Source organism: Bactrocera dorsalis, chromosome 5, assembly GCF_023373825.1.
Source record: "Bactrocera dorsalis isolate Fly_Bdor chromosome 5, ASM2337382v1, whole genome shotgun sequence".
NCBI classification, from domain to species: domain Eukaryota; kingdom Metazoa; phylum Arthropoda; class Insecta; order Diptera; family Tephritidae; genus Bactrocera; species Bactrocera dorsalis.
The window spans coordinates 6,750,873-6,769,869 of record NC_064307.1 but is presented as its reverse complement, the minus strand read 5'-3'; the positions used below and the strand labels follow the sequence as shown (position 1 = coordinate 6,769,869).

The 18,997-nt window shown below is 37.9% G+C and overlaps 2 protein-coding genes across 17 annotated transcripts in view; both read right to left on the bottom strand.

The window, feature by feature from the left end:
* LOC105230824 (phosphatase and actin regulator 2) overlaps positions 1–18,997 on the bottom strand; it is a 219,381-nt gene that overhangs the window by 47,727 nt on the left and 152,657 nt on the right. The window lies entirely within an intron of this gene.
* The window catches only part of LOC125778630 (uncharacterized), a 91,060-nt gene continuing 79,547 nt past the window's right edge, over positions 7,485–18,997 (bottom strand). For both annotated transcript variants that reach the window (XR_007422832.1, XM_049457314.1), the window contains exon 3: positions 7,485–7,926. Coding sequence is in view for 1 of the 2 variants with exons in the window: in XM_049457314.1 (XP_049313271.1) it covers positions 7,919–7,926 (8 nt within the window). In the remaining variant the exon portion in view is untranslated. The remainder of the gene's footprint in view (positions 7,927–18,997) is intronic.

Here is an 18,997-nt window from a genome sequence, read left to right as displayed (position 1 = left end):
AGACTTGGAGAGGAAGTAAGATGCACATATATATATTATAACTGTACAACTGTCGTAATTATGTTGTAATTACATATGTACGGATTTCAGTGCGCTGCATATGTCATAATCTTATAATTTTATGAAACATTTATTCTCATATTTATGCTTTTCAAAGCCAATCTGCGAAATTTTGAATTCACAAAGAATCACAAGTATGTGTCATGTAGCCTAACATATGTCGGTATGTGTTATTAAGGAAAATCTCGAAATTTCTCAACTGCGTGTTTCGATGAATACACGCATATATTGTCATGTGTACATTAAGGCGCACACTTATTGGGAACGCCTAGAATAGTTGAGTTTTGGGAACATAAAAAAAATAAACGGCTGTATGAAATATTTAAAAAAAAATTTTGTTTACCTATTTTTAAAGAGCTGTAACTTTTTTTTCCAACTTCCCCGAATTAATTTTATTTTGGTTAAATGAAGCTTAAAATCTAACCTTTCCAACACTATATGGTATGACGCTATGTGATTGGTAGTGCTGCAGATATAGGACTGCAACGACATTTATTGAGAAAATACGAAAAGACTTTTTCGACTACCCATATATCATAAATAATAAGATTGTTGAATAACAGAATAAAACATAAATAATTGAAACATAACAAAATGTGAAACTATAAAAAAATACAATTTTTTTTTTAATTTTCAAATTCGAAAGAGCAACCCTAATAGTCTGCTTATAACATTTGAAACTATACTGCTCCACATATGCTACATAAGATCCAAAAATTTCGATTGCTTGACCCAAAACCCAAATAAACAAATTCAATTTTTAAATAGTATAAACACGAATAGCGTACACTAAGCATACATATACATACATATCTAGTGTATATATATACATATATACGTAATTTATTTGTTTATCGCATATTTAATTTTTTTTCCTTGTTTTTCGCAATAAAAATTCCTAATCCGCGCTGCTATTAAATATATTTCAATTAATGGGCGACATTTTGCCAAAAAATTTATGAGCGACCACACACACACACGCATATACATTGAGCTGAGTATGTTTGCATGTGTGCCGCAATGAGCTGTTGCATATGCTAAATACCAAACGACTGACAAAGAAGAATTTAGCAAGTGAGCAGCGGGCGGCGAATACTTTATACAATTGGCATACCGTTAATTAAAGTGACAAAACGACGCTGCATCGGCTGAAGAATGCGTCGCTAGTGTTGTGTTGAATTCAACGTGCGAGAAATCACGCACACACAGATGGGGCACATGTGTGAATGCAGGCCTGCACAGATTGTACACGAGAACCTGAGCTATTTTCTGCGAAAATTCTGAATCACAAGCACCGTTATTCTTGACCACACTGCCACTGTTGACGAAAGCTTGTTGAAGTATGACAAAGGAAAATATAAAAAAAATTATACATTTATTTTACAGTTACGGAATGAAAATAATAAGAGACAGCCTTTCTATTAAAGATAAATAATTTTATTTGAAAACATTATTAAATATCGCCACCGCATTTCACTACTCACTGGTCTCACACACAAATGAACTGCTGAACTGGCTGTGACTTTTGGCCGCACATTGCCCCAGGGAGCGCAGCCACTCCACCATTTTTGCGGCTGTGTTGGTTGGCGCTGGTGAAATTTCAGTTGATCGCGCTGAAAATCGACGCGCGTGGCCTCAAATGGTGGCTGGTAACTGATGTCGCTGAAATTGGATTAGCGGCATTAATGCGACGGCAGTCGACGCGTGTGGTGCGTGTGTGTGTGTGGGTGCTGCATTAAAGTTTACACGCGTCTGCTTCAGCGGTGCGATGCGTGCCTCATACATACTTAAATGAGTTAGAGCCAAAAATTTGCAATTCGAAACTTTGTGTGACGCACATAAATTGAAAATGTCCGTTAGAAATGTAATTCAAGCGGATTTTGTCGCACTTAATTGCCTGGGATCGCATATTGGCGACAAATTGCGTGGTTTTGTAAGCGCTCCTCCCAAACACATGTTAGCGACCAGTTATGTGGCATGTATGAGTTGCCAGCATACAGCGGATAACGGAGATATATGAAATGCTTATACGCTTTAGTAGCGGCGCCAATTATTTCTGCATTACGGTAATTACATTTGGCAGCTGTAATTTCGCATAAATTGAAACGAAATTAAACGAATCGCCATGATCGTTAATATTTGAACACACGACGTTCTAATGCGTTCTAATGCGCATAAATTCAACCACATATTTGGACCAAGCAGAAACTTATTTGTTTAATTCTTGTGTATTTCGTGTTTGTGGGGAAATTTGGAAATATTAATTGTGGATATTTTATGTAGTAAGTTAAATGCATTTTTTTATTATACCTCAATCGTATGAAGGTCCAAATTTTATAATTTTCGGTTTTGTGTTCTTAAATGATAATTATGGTAATATATATATATTAATTTGCCACTAAAAATCCGCAATGCGTTTTGAGGTTAGAAAACCAAGATGATGTTATGGACCAAAACGGACTTCAGATTTGTGCTCAGCCAGCCTGAAAACATATAATACGATGAGACACCCCCAGTTTGAGAAGAGGAGACCTTCCTCTTCCTCTGCTTCCACCGACGGGTACTGAATCGAAAACTTTCAAAGCTAAAGTTCTTTCATTCATTCGGACGACATCTTTCATCCATCAGCGTAGCCACTGTCTTTTAATTCGTTGAACTATGTCAATGCGTTGTACAGTGAAACTTCGATAACTCGTATTTGCAAGGGACCACAATTTAAATACGAGTTATGGAGTTTTTCAAGTTATCAAGTTTTCAAGTTTTTTTTTTCAAGTCAAGTTTTTTACGGCAAGAATAATTTCTTTTTTTTTTTTAATTGTTGTAGAGGCTTTTGAGGAAAAAATACGTGTTGTAGAGGCTTTTGATACACATTTTTCAATTTTCGTCTCAAGAAAAATATGAGTTATGAAAGAGACCGAAATACATGCATTTTTCGCGAATTTTTCTAGGGACGGAAGAAATACTATGAAATATCAAGGTTTTTCGCTTATCGAGGTTACGACTTATCGAAGTTTCACTGTAGTTATATGTCGTACAGCTCATCGTTCCACCGACTGTGGTATTCGCCGTTGCTAATGCGCAAGGGACCATAAATCTTCTATAGAACCTTTCTCTCGAACGAGGATGATGAGTTTGGTAGAGGAGTTTACTTCTTAATTTGTATCTGCTCTATTTAGATCTGTAGCTTGAAGTATTTTCTTCAGGAGTATTTTGACGAAGTCGCACGATAGAAAGTCGCTTTGTCTGAAACCTGTTTAGTATAGAACGCACATAGAGAAGTCCTTCCCGATTCTGAAGGAGCTTTTGGTGTTGCTCAAAGTCAGTTTACGCAGCCTTATTAGCTTTGCGGGGATACCAAGTTCAGACATCACGGCATAAACGCAGCTCCTTTTCGTGCTGTCAAAACTAGCTCTGAAATCGGCGAAGTGGTGGTGTATGTGTATGATGCCATGTTGGGGAGACTTATCCCACGGCAGTTGTTATCAGTTCATCGCCGCCGTTTTTGAATAGAATTTAGTAGATTACATTCTTGAGAAAGCCCTAGTTTTTGGGGATTAAAATAATATTTTTTTGCTTTTAAAGCAAAAGTTTGCTAAACAAGAATTTGTCCTTTGAAGGGACAATGGAAATTTTTAGTTTTTGCTATCACGCAAACTTTCGACAAACTTTAATTACTTTCTAACACTTATCTGAAACAATCTAACTGTAATTTACGTAATAATTCCAACACTAAATAATCAAATTTCTTAATTACCCGCTATAAAATGTTATTTTCTGATCCTTCCCCAGCTTTATCTAGATTACGCAGGCAATAAATTTCAGCACACAAAAACACTAATTGCTACTAGAATGAATAATGAACTACAGAATACGCGAAGTGCCAAACAACCAGCACGCAAAAACTATATTTAACCATAAATACCTTTAAGAGAGCACTTTATGGCTCTGTAGTGCGTCGGCATACCAAAGATTCCTCAACTAACTATAGTACGGTAATTGAAACAAAACAAACGCACTCATCCATAAAAATAGTGGGCGTACTATTTTCCCCCGTTAACTTGTGATATTATCTACGTCAAACTCACCTGCGCCTGCTCGCGATTTTCCATAAACAAAAGCCGAAGCAAACTCAATAAAAATTGGAAAACGATAAAAAATGAAGAACAAACTGGTCGTTATGTGTGGAAATGGAATTTATAGAATGCAAAACAGCAAGCACCAAGCGCCAGCATAGGGCTTTGCTTGGGTGCGCAGGGGCGCCGAAGACCGCGAAGCTCTGATATGGGCCATCAAAAACCAATTAACTCAGCTGCTTCTAAAGAATTTTGCAAATTTAAATACTCGGATGCTCTAGATGCTAGCGGATCTTCCCTGCTGCCGGTGCTCGTGACATGCTCTGAATCTGTTCAAGCATATACAAATGCGGGCCACGCACTCGCCGCGCCTAATTGGTAGCATCAGACACATCGCACTTTAAAGGTGTTTGTTTATTATTAATCACTTCTCGTTCGGTTTGTATTTTGACGCAGCAGACGAGTAAACAAACGAATGTAAACATTACTATTTCGGAATTTGCGCCGCACAGGTATGACTGTGGATATTTTTAATTTGCTCAGAAGTATTTTGGGTCTCTGGGCTGCGGTGGCTGGTGGGCGGGCGGCATGTGGGTGTATTGCGAACTTGATTTTGTGGATTGTTCAGCCGTAAACATTACAAAATATTTCTAATTGTATACTTCTTGTTTATTTCTGCGATTAAATTCCAATTAGCAACTCATGCTGGCGTTACCGGAGATTTTACAACGCAATTTCATCGCAATAAGCTTTGAATAATTTTAATTAAATTTGCATTCCAAGAAAAAACTCTTTATGATGCACTAATCAATTCTTCAATGTTCAAAATTTTTGGAAAAAGTCAGCGCTTGCAAAACAAACTTAATTAGATTATCCAGAATTATATTTCAGGGTTATCTGCTTTGTTAAGTTATTTGAAACCGAAAGGGGAATGCAAACCTTGAACTTTTTGTGGGCCACTAGACGCTTCAACCCGTTATTTCGTTTATTTTGTAAAATCATATTACGAAATACTAATTTTCAAACAATTTCTAAACTCATAAGTTTCTTCCAAGAGTAGCGTGGAAATCTACCATCACAGCACTGAAAATATTTTTCACCTTTCTGCTTTACGACCGATGAGCTTTCATGCCAATTTTAGAAATTAATAAATTACGAAATATTTTTGGCCAAAAATACGCGCTAGTCCCAGCGGTGGCAAGTCATCAAGCCCACGCATGCCACTAGACACATTTGGCTGTTTTCACTCTGCATTGCAGCACTGAAATGTTCATTCATTGATGATTAGTGAAAATAGATTGAGCATGTGTGTGTGTGCGTGTGTTTGTGCTGCCGCTACTCATGATCTTGTTTTTGAGCGTCTCAGCGGTGACAGCGGTGGCACAGCTGTGCTGCTAAACATTCGCTGGCACTTACTGATGTGATTAATTATGCGATAATTAGCCTTCAAAGGCAGACGAGAATTGCGTAATTGTGCGTCTGCGTGCAGCTCAAAAAAAAACTGTACATAAGTGAATATTATATAACGTACTCTCTTGAGGCGTAATCAGAGAAGAAGTAGCTGTTGACTCCCTTTACAAAACCAACACATATGATGGCTTCAGTTGAATATTTTTACTTCACTACTTATTTAACTTCATGCTCTTTTCTATACTCTTGCAACATGTTGCTACAAAGCATAACTGTTTTGTTCACCTAACGGTTGTATGTATCACATAAAAGTAAGCGTGACACAGCCCTGCTACAGATTTAATATACATATCTCCTAAACCATTTAAGCTACAACTACTAAATTTGCTAAGTACAAATAATATAAGAACTTCTACCGACAGTATGAAAATACATAGATGAAATCGGATGATAACCCCATTCACGCCCCATATAACGGTAGTGTTAAAAACTAATAAAAGCGCCACAAATCAATAAATAAATATGCAAAAGATATTAAATTTTACCCCCGAGATGGTATGATAGAGCGTAATGAGAGCCGGTGTGAAAATCGGACGATGGGCTTGGCAGCGTACACTTTTGCTCAAATCACACATCTCGGGACCCGACGAACCAATTTCGAATGAATTTTAGGTACCTATGTCGCAGTGCGAAAACATCGGACTACAACCACGCCTACTTCCTATACAGCATAATTTTAAATTCCATTTGATCCTTTCACTTTCCAGTACACAAATCAAGAAATAATTAATATAACGGGATAAAAGTTTGCACTAAAAACTCCTTTAAAGCATGCCACCTTATGATCAAAAACTGCCCAAATCAAATCAAAACTGTTCAAGGCCTTAGGCATCGAATATGTGGTCCCCAGTATTTATAGTTGACTTTTAACCAAAAATATCGGTCAATGTGTGAGATATATAATTGAAATATAAATCCTTTCCTGATAGTAGTATGTCTGTGTGTTACAAATGGATTGAATCGGGTCAATACTTCCCTAAGGCCCCATATATATCTAATATAAAGATTTTCGAACTTCCAGGTGACTTTATGCTGGATATATTGCTTTATTCGGCCAATATTTGTATTATCTCATTAAAAATTACAGAGTCTGTTTTACTCATAACAGTGTCTCTTTGTGCTAAAAATAGATAAATTTGAGCGAAAACTTGACTTAACACCCACGACTGTTATCAGTACTTTCGAACATCCGGCTGACTTTGCTCCATAGGATTGGTGACAGTATGTGAGATACGTTAATGAAATGCAGGGAACCTTTTATTTTAGAATATATAATAGTTAATAGCTATATACTATATACCCAAACGCTCATATTCTACGTGTAATTACTTTCTTTTTTCTAACAAACCTTCTGCCGAATATATCGGTCAGCGTATGAGTTATATATAGTACAGAATAAAAAAAATGCTTGGAGTTCGATCCTCTGGTTGTCGTTTTACATCTTAAGGTGTTTCGCTGGCTTTGATTCCTGCAAGTTCTAAGAGCATAAATTGTTCAGTTGCACACGAAGTTAGCCCTTCCTTACATGTTTTTTATATTATTTAATTTTTTATATTTTTTATTTTTTTTATATTTTTTTTATATATTTTTTTATATTTTTATTTTTTATTTTTTTTATAATTTTTTTTTTTTTATTTTCTTTTTATTTTTTTTATATATTTTTTCTTTACTTTTGTTAATATTAATAAATATGACAGTAAAATTTCTAACGGAATTAGTTGACGTATTATCAGCGTCAAAGGGGATTAGAAACTTGTTTTGCCAGAAACACTTCAAAGAATTGTGACGCACTGTGTATTTTTGTTTTCTGGTGAATATTTTTATCAGTCTGGGTGAATACTTTTATACTACTGTATCATAAAAAGGCTGCTTGAATGAAGATGTGGACACTGGTCTGTAGAATCTGAGCAACATTAAGGTTTTTTAAAGGCATAAGTTTCAAATTTTAAGAACGTTTCTTGAATAAGTTTCGTGAAATATCTGTCTTTATCAGTTATCGTTTGGAAAACGTTAGAGCAAACGGTATTCCACTGTAACTACCAAGGCCGGAGGTGAAAATTTCAATGATTGCCCGAATTTCGGGACATCAAAGTTTTACTTCTTTCAACTTCATAATATTTCTAACATAACATATAGACCTAGCTTGATTTTAACTTCATGTATTATAACTAAAAGTCTACCACATTGTTTCGAATATGATTTGCAATACAAAACGCCATATTAATATAATGCATGCCTTACCATAACCTACGCTAAAATACCCCTTTACTTATACATTTTACCTCAAGGTGTACATAATGCGGAATACGTCATAATCACATACCTGAAAGTAAAAGAAAAAAGTTCGGATTAGAATAAATTCATTACATTAACATTGCAAATACTTAAATACTAATCCTTAGTATATTTTTACACTTGTCAGTTAGCAATACGAAAGCCAATATGGCAAATGGTAAATAGTACAAAAGATTGCCAACAAAGTTTCTTTAGACACAAAGTAGAAAAACAAAAAAGAAAGAAAAGAAACATAGAAACGAACAGTGGATAATAAACAAGCACATAGACAATAAAAAGTCAAAAACTAAGAAAATACACTCACACAAAGGCCACACACACACTGACATGCAGAGGCATTTATTTGACATTTAAGAGGGTAAGTGCCTTGGCATTTCCTCAAATGGATAAACACATATTGTCGTATGTGTGTGTCAGTATGGCCTTGCTGTTGTCTAAATATACAGCGAGTGGCGCAACGAACACAGGCGACAGGCGAGTCAAAGGATAGGGAGGAGTGACAAGCGAACCAACAAGTCCAAATGGGATTTATATGTTGCAACACAGTGAAAGTGTCCTTTTATTTCCAGCGAAAAGGGCAAAACAAACACATATACAAGACACAGAAGCACACGGGCTCGGTTATGGCTGCGTAATGTCAGGCAGGGCTATGCGCCTAAATGTAGGCAACGCCGTGTAGGCACTCGCAAGCTTTTCTCTATTTTCATTTTCAACATAAAATGACGTTGATGCTGTGACCTAATCAACAAATGACGACGCACGTCCCTACACAGTGAGTACACATACTGGTGTGTGTGTGTGTGTGTGTGTAAGGATGTGATGTGTTGACCTGTGTCAGTAGTACGCGCGTGTGTGTGTGGATGCAATCGCTCGAAAAGGACGTTTATTGTATTCTTAGATAAGCTGGTAACTATCCGTAGGCGGTTGTGGGTGTATGCGCACGCCTGTTAACTTCGTAGTTGTGCCATAAATGTCATTCACCGTTCTACCCTAACTGTCGCCGAACCCTGACCGGGTGGTTGCACTATCATACTGTAGATCCCAATGACATTGTACTGTACTTTGAAGACAAATAATTTAAATTTCAACAAAAATATTTTGTGTTTTGCCGCTCTCCAGTGACTTGCTGATTGCTGGGAACCAACACTCTGGCTGAGTTAGCTCTAACAAAGTGTCGCTTAGGATATTTTTTTCAAAACCAACGACATTTCAATGCCAAAGATGCCGATTGGCCTTTAACCCTTCAACAAATACAACATCAGTGAAAAATTAAGTTCGTGCGATTTCATATATGTTTAGCAATACGCCACATCTTCGTACATGCTCTTCAATTGGTGTTGTTTTTTTTATCCGAGCATTAATCAGAGTTTAAATGGCAAATGGTCGCTTAATTTCAGGCGGTCACAGATTTCTGGTATACTACAATCACTACTTTCATTGAAAATCTACAAAAATTTTGGGAATCTTAAAAGGGATCCAGAAAGGTCTTCCTAGTCGGCATGAATGGGAGTGCGGAGATTGGAGTGGTTCGTGACTGCCCTCAGGGTTCCACTCTGTAAGTGTTGAGTATGCGGACGACCTTCTTTTTAGGGTCGAAGGTAGCAGGCGGCCTGAGGTAGAGCGGTCGGGAAGAAAATGCTTAGATATTGTAAATACTTGGGGTTTAGGAGTGGGGGTGGTCAAATCGATGAAAAAACGGTGTCAATGCTGCTTAAGGCCAGATTGTCGCCGGTTCTACACGGCCAATTAGTACTGAAAATGCCTGATATTTTCAAGGCGCTGATACACGCATTGATTCGATCCATGGTGCTTTTGAGAGCCGTGGGGTAAGGCTGTCGTCAGCAGGTACCCAGGCTAAATACACCAGACTATTCGCGTTCTATTAGACAATCAATAAAAGTTTGAAAATGTATGATTTCATTAATTTGTTTTTTTATTAGAATGATATGCGCATTTTCCGCATGCTGAAGATTCAGCACAAGGTCACAACACAACTTTTCTAGGACAATCAGTATACTTGTACATAAAAATGAACATAAGAACATACACTTATACATATGTATGTATGTCAATATGTAAGTAGTTGTATGCAAATATTTTTTAGCAGATTTTACATACACACGCGCAAACATTATAAAATATGTATATGGATGTGTGGCGTCCTCGTATGTTTTTCAGTTGTTGTCTGCGCCAAAAATCAGCAAGACATGAATGCACAACAATAAAAAGAACAAAACAGCAAGTAGGAACGTCGCGTTTGTGGAAAGGAAACTATCAAGGTCGTACAAGACTTGGTAATAAAATGAGAATGAAACCTTTTAATTTATGATGACAATTTCGCCGCGCACACACACACACACAAACACACATGCATATGGCATTTATACGCAGTAAATTTTTCGAAGGAAAATACAAAAAAAAAAAAATAATATATAAAATATTTCAGGCATACATACATATGTATGTACACTTTTGTATGTTTATGTATATATGTACATATTTTTTTTTTGAGTCTCTATGGGATTTTTCGATAGCGAAAAATTCTAAATTTTTTAATTTTTTCTGAGCTTTCTTTATAAATGTTAATCACACCGGCTGAAAATTAAATGAGCGCGGTTTATCAATCATCTCATTTCTTTTCAGAGTTGCTTTTTAGCAAAAGAAATTAAGATTTTTTTCTTCTTTAGGAAAAAATTTGCTAATTAAAGTAAGACTGATGGAAATGGAGCCAAAAGTCAAGGCTGCATCTTAGGACTCAAACATGTCAAAGGTTGAGTTGTATTCTATACGAAAACAAAAACATCTAAAATATTAAATACAAAAACAAATACATCTAATACATCTTAAACCTTTAAATATCGCCTCAGTAATGAGTTAAGTGTGAAGTGTCGCTGAAAGCACCCGAAACAAATCCCAATTATAAAAGCAAAAACGTTAAAATTTCGCTCAAATTAACGCGAAGGCATAATAAATGGCAGAAATATGTAACAATTGTATAACACGAATATATATTGGGCGTATATACACGAACTCTGGCGACGAATAACACAGCCATGAGTCAAAGGAAAATTTATAGCGGCCGACCACCGCTCAATTTAGGTATTTTGGGCGTCGGAATGCTCAAACACACACACGAAAATCTTTTTTATTGCTGTGGCTACAAAGTATTTAATTTGAAAATCGCAAAATATATCATTCAACACTTGACTTTTTGGTATAAACAAATTCGTTGTGTATATGTGAACATAATTATGTCTTAATTTGATTAACATGTCATTTGATTGAGAGGAGCAGCTTCTGCGACGCAATACCCGCATAGCTCGGCTGGTGCCTCGTAAAAATAGAAATCAAATTAGTTTAAAATAAACACATTTCTAGGTGATTTAATAATATAAGAAATACAATTTATTTTGTATTTTTAGATTGTTTATGCAACAACAAATTGAGCAGCTTATAAGGGCAGCTGTTGTAGAGATCAGACCTGCTCAACAAAAGCAACAATTTGATTCTTTGGGAAACAAATACCATATATTAACGATTTCGAAGTTGTCTCTTTTGAATAAGAAACATGTTAGCTTTTATTAAAATTTCACTCTGCAAAAACCGAGATAAGCCTTAGTTTTATCAGTCCTTGTTTTGCATGAATTGCATGATGACTTCTATGAAGAGGCTATTCAGATGATGTCAAGGCTCTTGCAGAACCCTCAGATGTGATCTAGTGCTTGATGACCACAGCATACTGACATTATGCAAGGATCACTTCTCCAACCCGCTGAATGGCAGTGACAGCTTAACACCAGGAGATTGTGAATCCAATTCCCCAACCAATGACGATGGAGCAGACGTTCCATTGCCCGAGGATAAAGAAGTTCGAATAGCAATTACCCGTCTGAAGAACAACAAAGCAGCGGGGCCGATGGATTGCCGGCCAGCTTCTTGGTAGAATATAGTCTGACGAAAGCATGCCCAATGATTGGAATTTAAATGTATTCGGCCCAATCCACAAAAAGAGAGACCCCACAATCTGCGCCAACTACCGTGGGATAAGACTCCTCAACATCGCATATCGAGCGTACTGTGAGAAGGTACTCAGGTTTACTTCTGCTTTTCCTCAGGTTGGACAAAAAAGCGTAGCAAATGGGTCTGGTAGTGAATGTGGGAAAGTCGAAATATCTTCTGTCAACAAACAAACAGCTTTCGCAATCGCGACTTGGCTCATAAATTAGAAAATCAAGAGACTGCGGCTACGCTGACTAGGTCATGTCGTCCGAATGGATGAAAACACTCCAGCTTTGAGAGTATTCGACGGCGGGGAAGCAGAGGAAGAAGAAGACCTCCACTCCGTTGGAGCGACCAGATGGGGAAAAACCTGGCTGCTCTCTAATCCCCAATTGGCGCCAAATAGCGAAAAGGAAGCACCCAAGCTGTTGTAAACTCGGCTATCAATAAAGAAGAAGAAGAAATTTTTACTCAGACACTCTTGATTAAAATGTGAGAAAAGTGTATGGTTTAAGCGATCCAGTTAGGTGGATTTGACAACCCTAGTGTTGCAATCGGGCTACTCACAGCTAAATTTTGACATTTTTGATGGTACGCATACTCAGAACGTTTTGAGGGCTAATTGTGTTCTTTACAGTAGCTTAAAATATTCATCTCGGCACAAAAAGTGGAATTAAATCACGATTATTTTCGATTGAGTGTAACTCAGCAATAGTGCTTCGATGAACTCAATTCAATTTTCGAAGCTCCATCAGGTACCATCGTATGTCTGCGTAACAGTTAAAAAATATAAATTCATATATATTTTTAATATAGTAATTAATGTTCCGCACCAATGTCTTCCACGTAAATCACCTCCATTCAGAATAATTTTGTGAAACTCCCGTTATATACAAATACTAAGTATTTTCCCATAACAAATAATTCGGTGAAAAATATGAAATATTACTTTCCACAAATTTTTTACGAACTGCACAAACGCACACATGCACACATGCATACAAAAATATAAAATCATATATATATATATAGTATCCGAAGACCGCATATCTGCACAAATATCATTAATAAAATGAAAAAAGTAATTTCACAAATAGAAAATGAATTTTTAAACAATTTCGCCTCATAATTTCGCGAGTCAGTCTTGAAGGCAAGAATAGACAAAGATGAATGCGGCAAATATGATTTAGTCATAATTCAAGCACAAAAAGTATGAAAAATGGCAAGCGAGAAATGTGACGTCACGCGCACTTGTTGGCCAGGCCAGCAGCCAGCTGACTGGCAGGCAGGGTGGCTATGGGTCCGTCAGTGCCACCCGAGCGCTGACTGACACAATGAGCGGCGCTGCAATGCATGAATGGCAAGGCAGGCGCTCAGGGAAACACACGAGCAAGGCGGCGCAGTGAGTCAGCGGACCGACGCCGCGTCAGCCAGCAAGCTATTCCCACTTGTCAGCGGCAGCGTCTTGCTCGTGGATGTGTGAATGTGTGTACGAAGAATGCTGAGCGCAGCAAGAATTCGTAAATATGTTTACTGAAATTAAAAATTTTTATTTTTAGACGAGACACTCACACAGCGAAATTAAGCGTAGAAGGCGAGAGTGAGGGTTGCACACACAAACGCACAGATTCCGACGCACAGCCGAGGCGTTCGAGGCGTTTAAGAAAACTAAATTAAGTGGTTTGCTCTTTTTGCTTCGCGCGGCATTCACATTCAGTTTCGTGAAGGTGAAGTTCATTAAAATATTACGGCGCGCCACGCGGAGAGTGAATGAGCGCGCGCTCGTGTGTGTGTGTGCGTGTGTGCGTGTGCATGTAAATGTGTAAGGTAAACAGTTTGTATTTGCCTCCGTAGGATGTGCGACACTGTGGTGGGAGTGCGGGGCGGCGACGGCGGCGGCGGTGCGAGGTGAAGGTCGCCCGTTTTGAGTGCGTTCAATCACCGCAGCGGAATGTTTGCCTTCGATTTTATGGAGCCGAACGAATTTTACAGCATTTACACTATGAATTTACAATTTAGATTTGGAAATTCGCCTGGCCCAGGCAAACGAGCGCCAAATGTAAACAAATCAATGAAAACGTTAACTATCGGTCAGCAGCGGGTTGGTGTTGGTGTGTGTGTGTTATTTTCATTGTAGGCTGCCAACGGATGCACAGCCACCAACACTACACCAGAGTTTTTGCACATGGCATTTATAGCTGCGTGTGTGTGTGCTCTTGATTTGTTTGCTAAATAATATTAGTTCTTCGTTGTTGTTGTTGTTGGCATTTTCATGGAGTAAATCGCATTTGAATGGCCAGTAAATGGAAAAAAGCAGAGCGCCAACTGCGACCTTTTCAACGTGATTGATGAGTACTCTTCTTGCGGGCGCAGCAGCCGAGCAAATATTTGCTTTTCTGCAGTGATTTCAATTGCTTTCGTTGCTCATTGCCCTTTGCCCATTTGCTCGTTGGCATTTGTGGTGAATTTGGTGCTTTTTTATTTATATTGAATTTTGCAGCGATTTGATTATTCTCGGCAACCACTTTGCATAATTGACGACCCTTATGCTGGTGCTCGGTGTGCTTATAGAGCATCCTTAGTATTCACATACCTTCACAATACCAAATGATTTAATGCAGCGCCGCTTTGCCAGTCTTCTCTGCAAGGCTTCAACGGTATGCCGATTATTGCCGCTTTGAGCATCCGCATCAGCGAAACGTTGGAAGGAAATTGTGTAATGACGTAATTTATAGCCACCTTGTAGGGGTGAATACCTATTCTCTTCCGAGCTTTCAAATTAATTGTGGCACAAAAAGCGGCGCAGAAGGGTCGAGGTAAGGCCACATATTAAAGCGGTACATAAAAGTAATAGAATAATGATGTGAAAACATCAGAGGAACTGAGCGCTTTCAGCATTATTATATTCATAGGGAGTAAAGGGTGTAAGGTGTGGTTGAATCACCTTGTCACTTTCACCTGCATTGCCGGCTTTTACCAGACTGAGTTTTTAATAACTCGGCAGACACACCTTCGAAAAACCTAGCCAAGTGCCTGCAATTGATATTAATCGCCTTAAAAAAATTATGGTGAACTCAAAACGCTTCGTTGATCTATGAGGTAATGCCCTTCAAGGAGTTTTTGGGTAACACGAAGGACAAATAAATGCCCAAGTGAGATCTATCGGTTCTGGATCAAACCGATCTAACCTAAACATACAGGACAAATGAGCTTCGCTCCACTCCAATATGCTTTGAGTTTAAGGCGAAAAATGAAGTTCAAGACTGCTTAGGAAAGACGAATGTATTATTATGGGGCTACATGGGTTTACGGGTTTCAAAAAATCGAGTTTTGTACTGTCTTATTAAATTCTACAACGCTTCTAGAATTTTGTCCTAAATTTTCAAGTTAATCCTACTAACAGTTTCGGAGATACAACCTTGAGAACTTGTGCGCTAGAGGCTAGCTCGGCTAAATGCGCCGTTTTTGAACACGTTTTGCTCGAAACTCTGTTTTTGAAGGCAAGATTTCTCGAGAACTACTCAACCAAAGAGGATTTTCGTCTATTTTCACAAAGGACTGCACATAACAGTCTAAGTGTGATTCCTTCGCTTTGCTGGATCATCAGCCATCTAACCTAACCTTACCTAACTCAACCGATCTTGATGAAATTTTACACAGGTCTTTGAGATGCAATTCTTAAAGACTTAAAGGAAGGATTTTTTTCGGTTACAACTATTTCAAAAAAAATGTCGCAAAATTTTCACTGAAATTTTAATGTTTTTTTGTAAAAGTGGCTGCCAAAACTACAGGTTTCAGTTTTTTTCCTTTATCCATGTTTTAAGTTAAGATTCTAACTAAAACACGTATTTTTTCACTTTAGATGAATTTGTAAGGAGTTATCCTGCCAACGCACCTCTTTATCGAACCGGATCGAATGGCCGAATTTAAAATATTTTTTTCCAAAAATTTTGAAGAATTTCTTTGTTAATAGTATAGCTTTGTAACAATAAGAAATTCAAATAATATATTTCATTTTTTATATGAAAGCTACTTTTTAACCGAGAAAACTCATGTAACCCTTTAAAGGTATAGAAGCAGGAGGCTTGGAGAAAACTTTTTCTAGAAATGTCGGTCAATCTAGCCAAAAATACGGATTTTCGTTTCAAACTGCAAATCAATCAGCAAAGATCATTGACTTCTTCTACACTTTAGAGATGTAATCTAACGGAAGGCATAGTCTTATCACCCTGACGGCCCAATTTATTTATATGACTCGGTGAGCAAAAGTTCGCGAGTTCTATAGAGTGCGGCAACCGACTTCCAAAACCATTTAGTAATCGATATTGATGTGGTGAACCAAAACGTCAACAAATGAAGCACTCAGCATTGACTCTGACGAAAACGCCAACTTCACTTTTGGAAATGTATGGACCTGTACTGTGTGCTGCCTGCCAACTGTAGCAGTCATCAAGTATTTTTGGATAAAAAAGAGTTTGAATAGAATCTTCAGTATATATCGCGCACAAAACTGACAATTTTACTTCTCTGTTTGCATGTTTCAAGAATTTATGAAAATAATGATAAGAATCACACAAGTCAAGATCTGCAATTAACTTTTATTACACAAAACAAATGCCACAGAAAATGCAATTTACTGATTAAATATGAATACAAGCAGATATTCGGAAAATTAAACAGCACATAAATCAAATATGCGTAGCAAAAATGGCAAATGATTTCAATTTAGATGAACTGAGTTGGGTTAAAGGTGCGGGCGCACGGAGAAATACATATCTATGATTGCACAAACGGAGTTTGTGGCCAAGTTCGATAATAAAGCTTGGCCGAGAAATTGTGGCGCCTAATCACGTTAGACACGCTCAATCAGCTCACACGACTAACACACACACGCACACTGAGCATGTGTAACATGACTGACATGTGTGCGCTTGTATTCGACGATAAATTACACAGCGCTGGCTGGGATCTCCGTCCGGCAAACATGCAAATCGAGGAGGAAATATTGCAACACAATTTCCGTTATGCAACTCCGCACGTCTCTTGTGTGTGCTTACGTCGACGTGTGCGTGCTTTTGTCGGTGCATGCATGCTTTTGTCAGTGTGTGTGTGCGTGCATGTGCGAGCGCAAGGAAATAGCCGGAAGAGCATCGCCGACATGCGTTAAAGCCTCGTACGCGTTATCACAACAACACGTGCAGTGCGTTCGGTAAACATGTCGAAGCGACAACAGACGCATACACACACGCCGACCGCTGTGCTCTCGAGTATGGCTGGTCAACGTGCATGCGTTGCAACAAAAACGTGGCATAAATTAAGGCGCTGTGCTGCACAGTGCCGATTCGAGCAAACTGATGACAGGTTAACTGCATTAAGTGCTGGGCTTATGTGATCTCCAGAGATGCAGGTATGAATATAAATCTGACGGCAGTTGCTGGCATAAAAGGAGAAGCGAGTACGCACAACGACATTTCAATTGAGTCGTGGCTGAATGTATCGGTGGCAAATCTGCAGCAGCATTTCGTCGCCAGTTGCAACTGCAATTTCACCAACCACAGGCAATGCAGGCGGATAGCAACAAAAAAAAATTTATACAATAATTCAAAGAGTAAACAATTTTAAATAATTTACATGAAAAGATGTAGATATAATTTTATTTATAATATCAGTTGTGTGAAATTTTTCCTTTATACTATATGCATGAGGTCACAACTCAAATAAGTAAACACATTTCAGCAGAAAATTCAAAATAATTGAACTCTGCTTAAAAATTTCCTAACACATTCCATCTATCGCCAAAAAGTTGCCAAATTTTCAGTATTTAAAACATAAAATAATGCTCGAATGCTACCGTGCTTCTCCCCATCTAAGGATTCTCGTAAGCATTTTAGCTGCATTTTTATGAAAATATGAGTATACGCCCCCTTTTTCGCCGCCAACACCACCAACCCGCCCTAATAAATTAGTAAAGCAGGCACTTTTACGAGCCTTGTTCATCTGTCATGTTTTATCTATTTTACTTATCTTTGAAGACACTCATACTTAAACATATGTATGTGTATGTGAGTAGCAACTGATTGACGCAGCGAAAAAAGGAAAAATCGAGTATTTGTTATATTTCGCCATGCATTAGTGTGCCTCATGTCTGCCAAAATATGAAACACAGAAATATGAAGGATAGAACACAATCAAAAAACATGATATATTGAAAATAAAATTAAGTAAATAAACACAGAATGACACAACACACTTGACAGATTTTAGCTGAAAGTGAAATCTTTATCTGAGTTGTTTATTTTTATATTTTTATGTATATATAAACTGACACATATCACGGATCGGTGTTTCAAGGTCATGAGGAATAGCAATTCAAGTTTAACTGCCAAGGAAATTTGTCTCTTCGCCATAAAATCCATTCATACATATTTAAGTGTGTATGTCAGTCATGGTCTAATGGCAAAATGTGATGGATTCTTATTGATAATTATGATTATATAATATAAAGGTTCATCAATTTCAAGGTTCTCTACTAAAAAAAAAAAATCAAAGGAACATTCTTTGATTTTTTTTTTTTTTGAAGATAATCTCTTTCAAATATTGGCCGCGACTACGTCTCAGATGGTTCATCCTCCGTTGAGGCCAATTTTCGATTACTCGTTCGAACATTTCGACTGGTAACTGGCGAATGACGCCCGTGATAATTTGCTTCAAGGCCTGAATCGAAGGGAGACCGTCCGCAGAGACTTAAGACTTTACTTATCCCCACAGGAAAAAGTTTAACGGTGTGATATCGTACATTCCTGGTGGCCACTCCACCGGCACACAACGTGAAATTATCTGCTTGTGGAAGTGTTCTCTCAATAATTCCATTGATTGATGTGATGTGTGGAGAGTGGCGCCGTCTTGTTGAAACCAAATGGCGCCGAGATCACGAGCTTCAATTTCAGCCATCATTTTTGAACAAATATAGACCGATAATTCCATCAGCCCACAAACTACCTTGAAGCTCTTCAGGTTGCTTTTCGTTCCAAAAACGAAAATTTTAGTGGTAAACATACCCTTTGAGACAGAAACTGGTCTCACCGCTGAACAAAATTTGG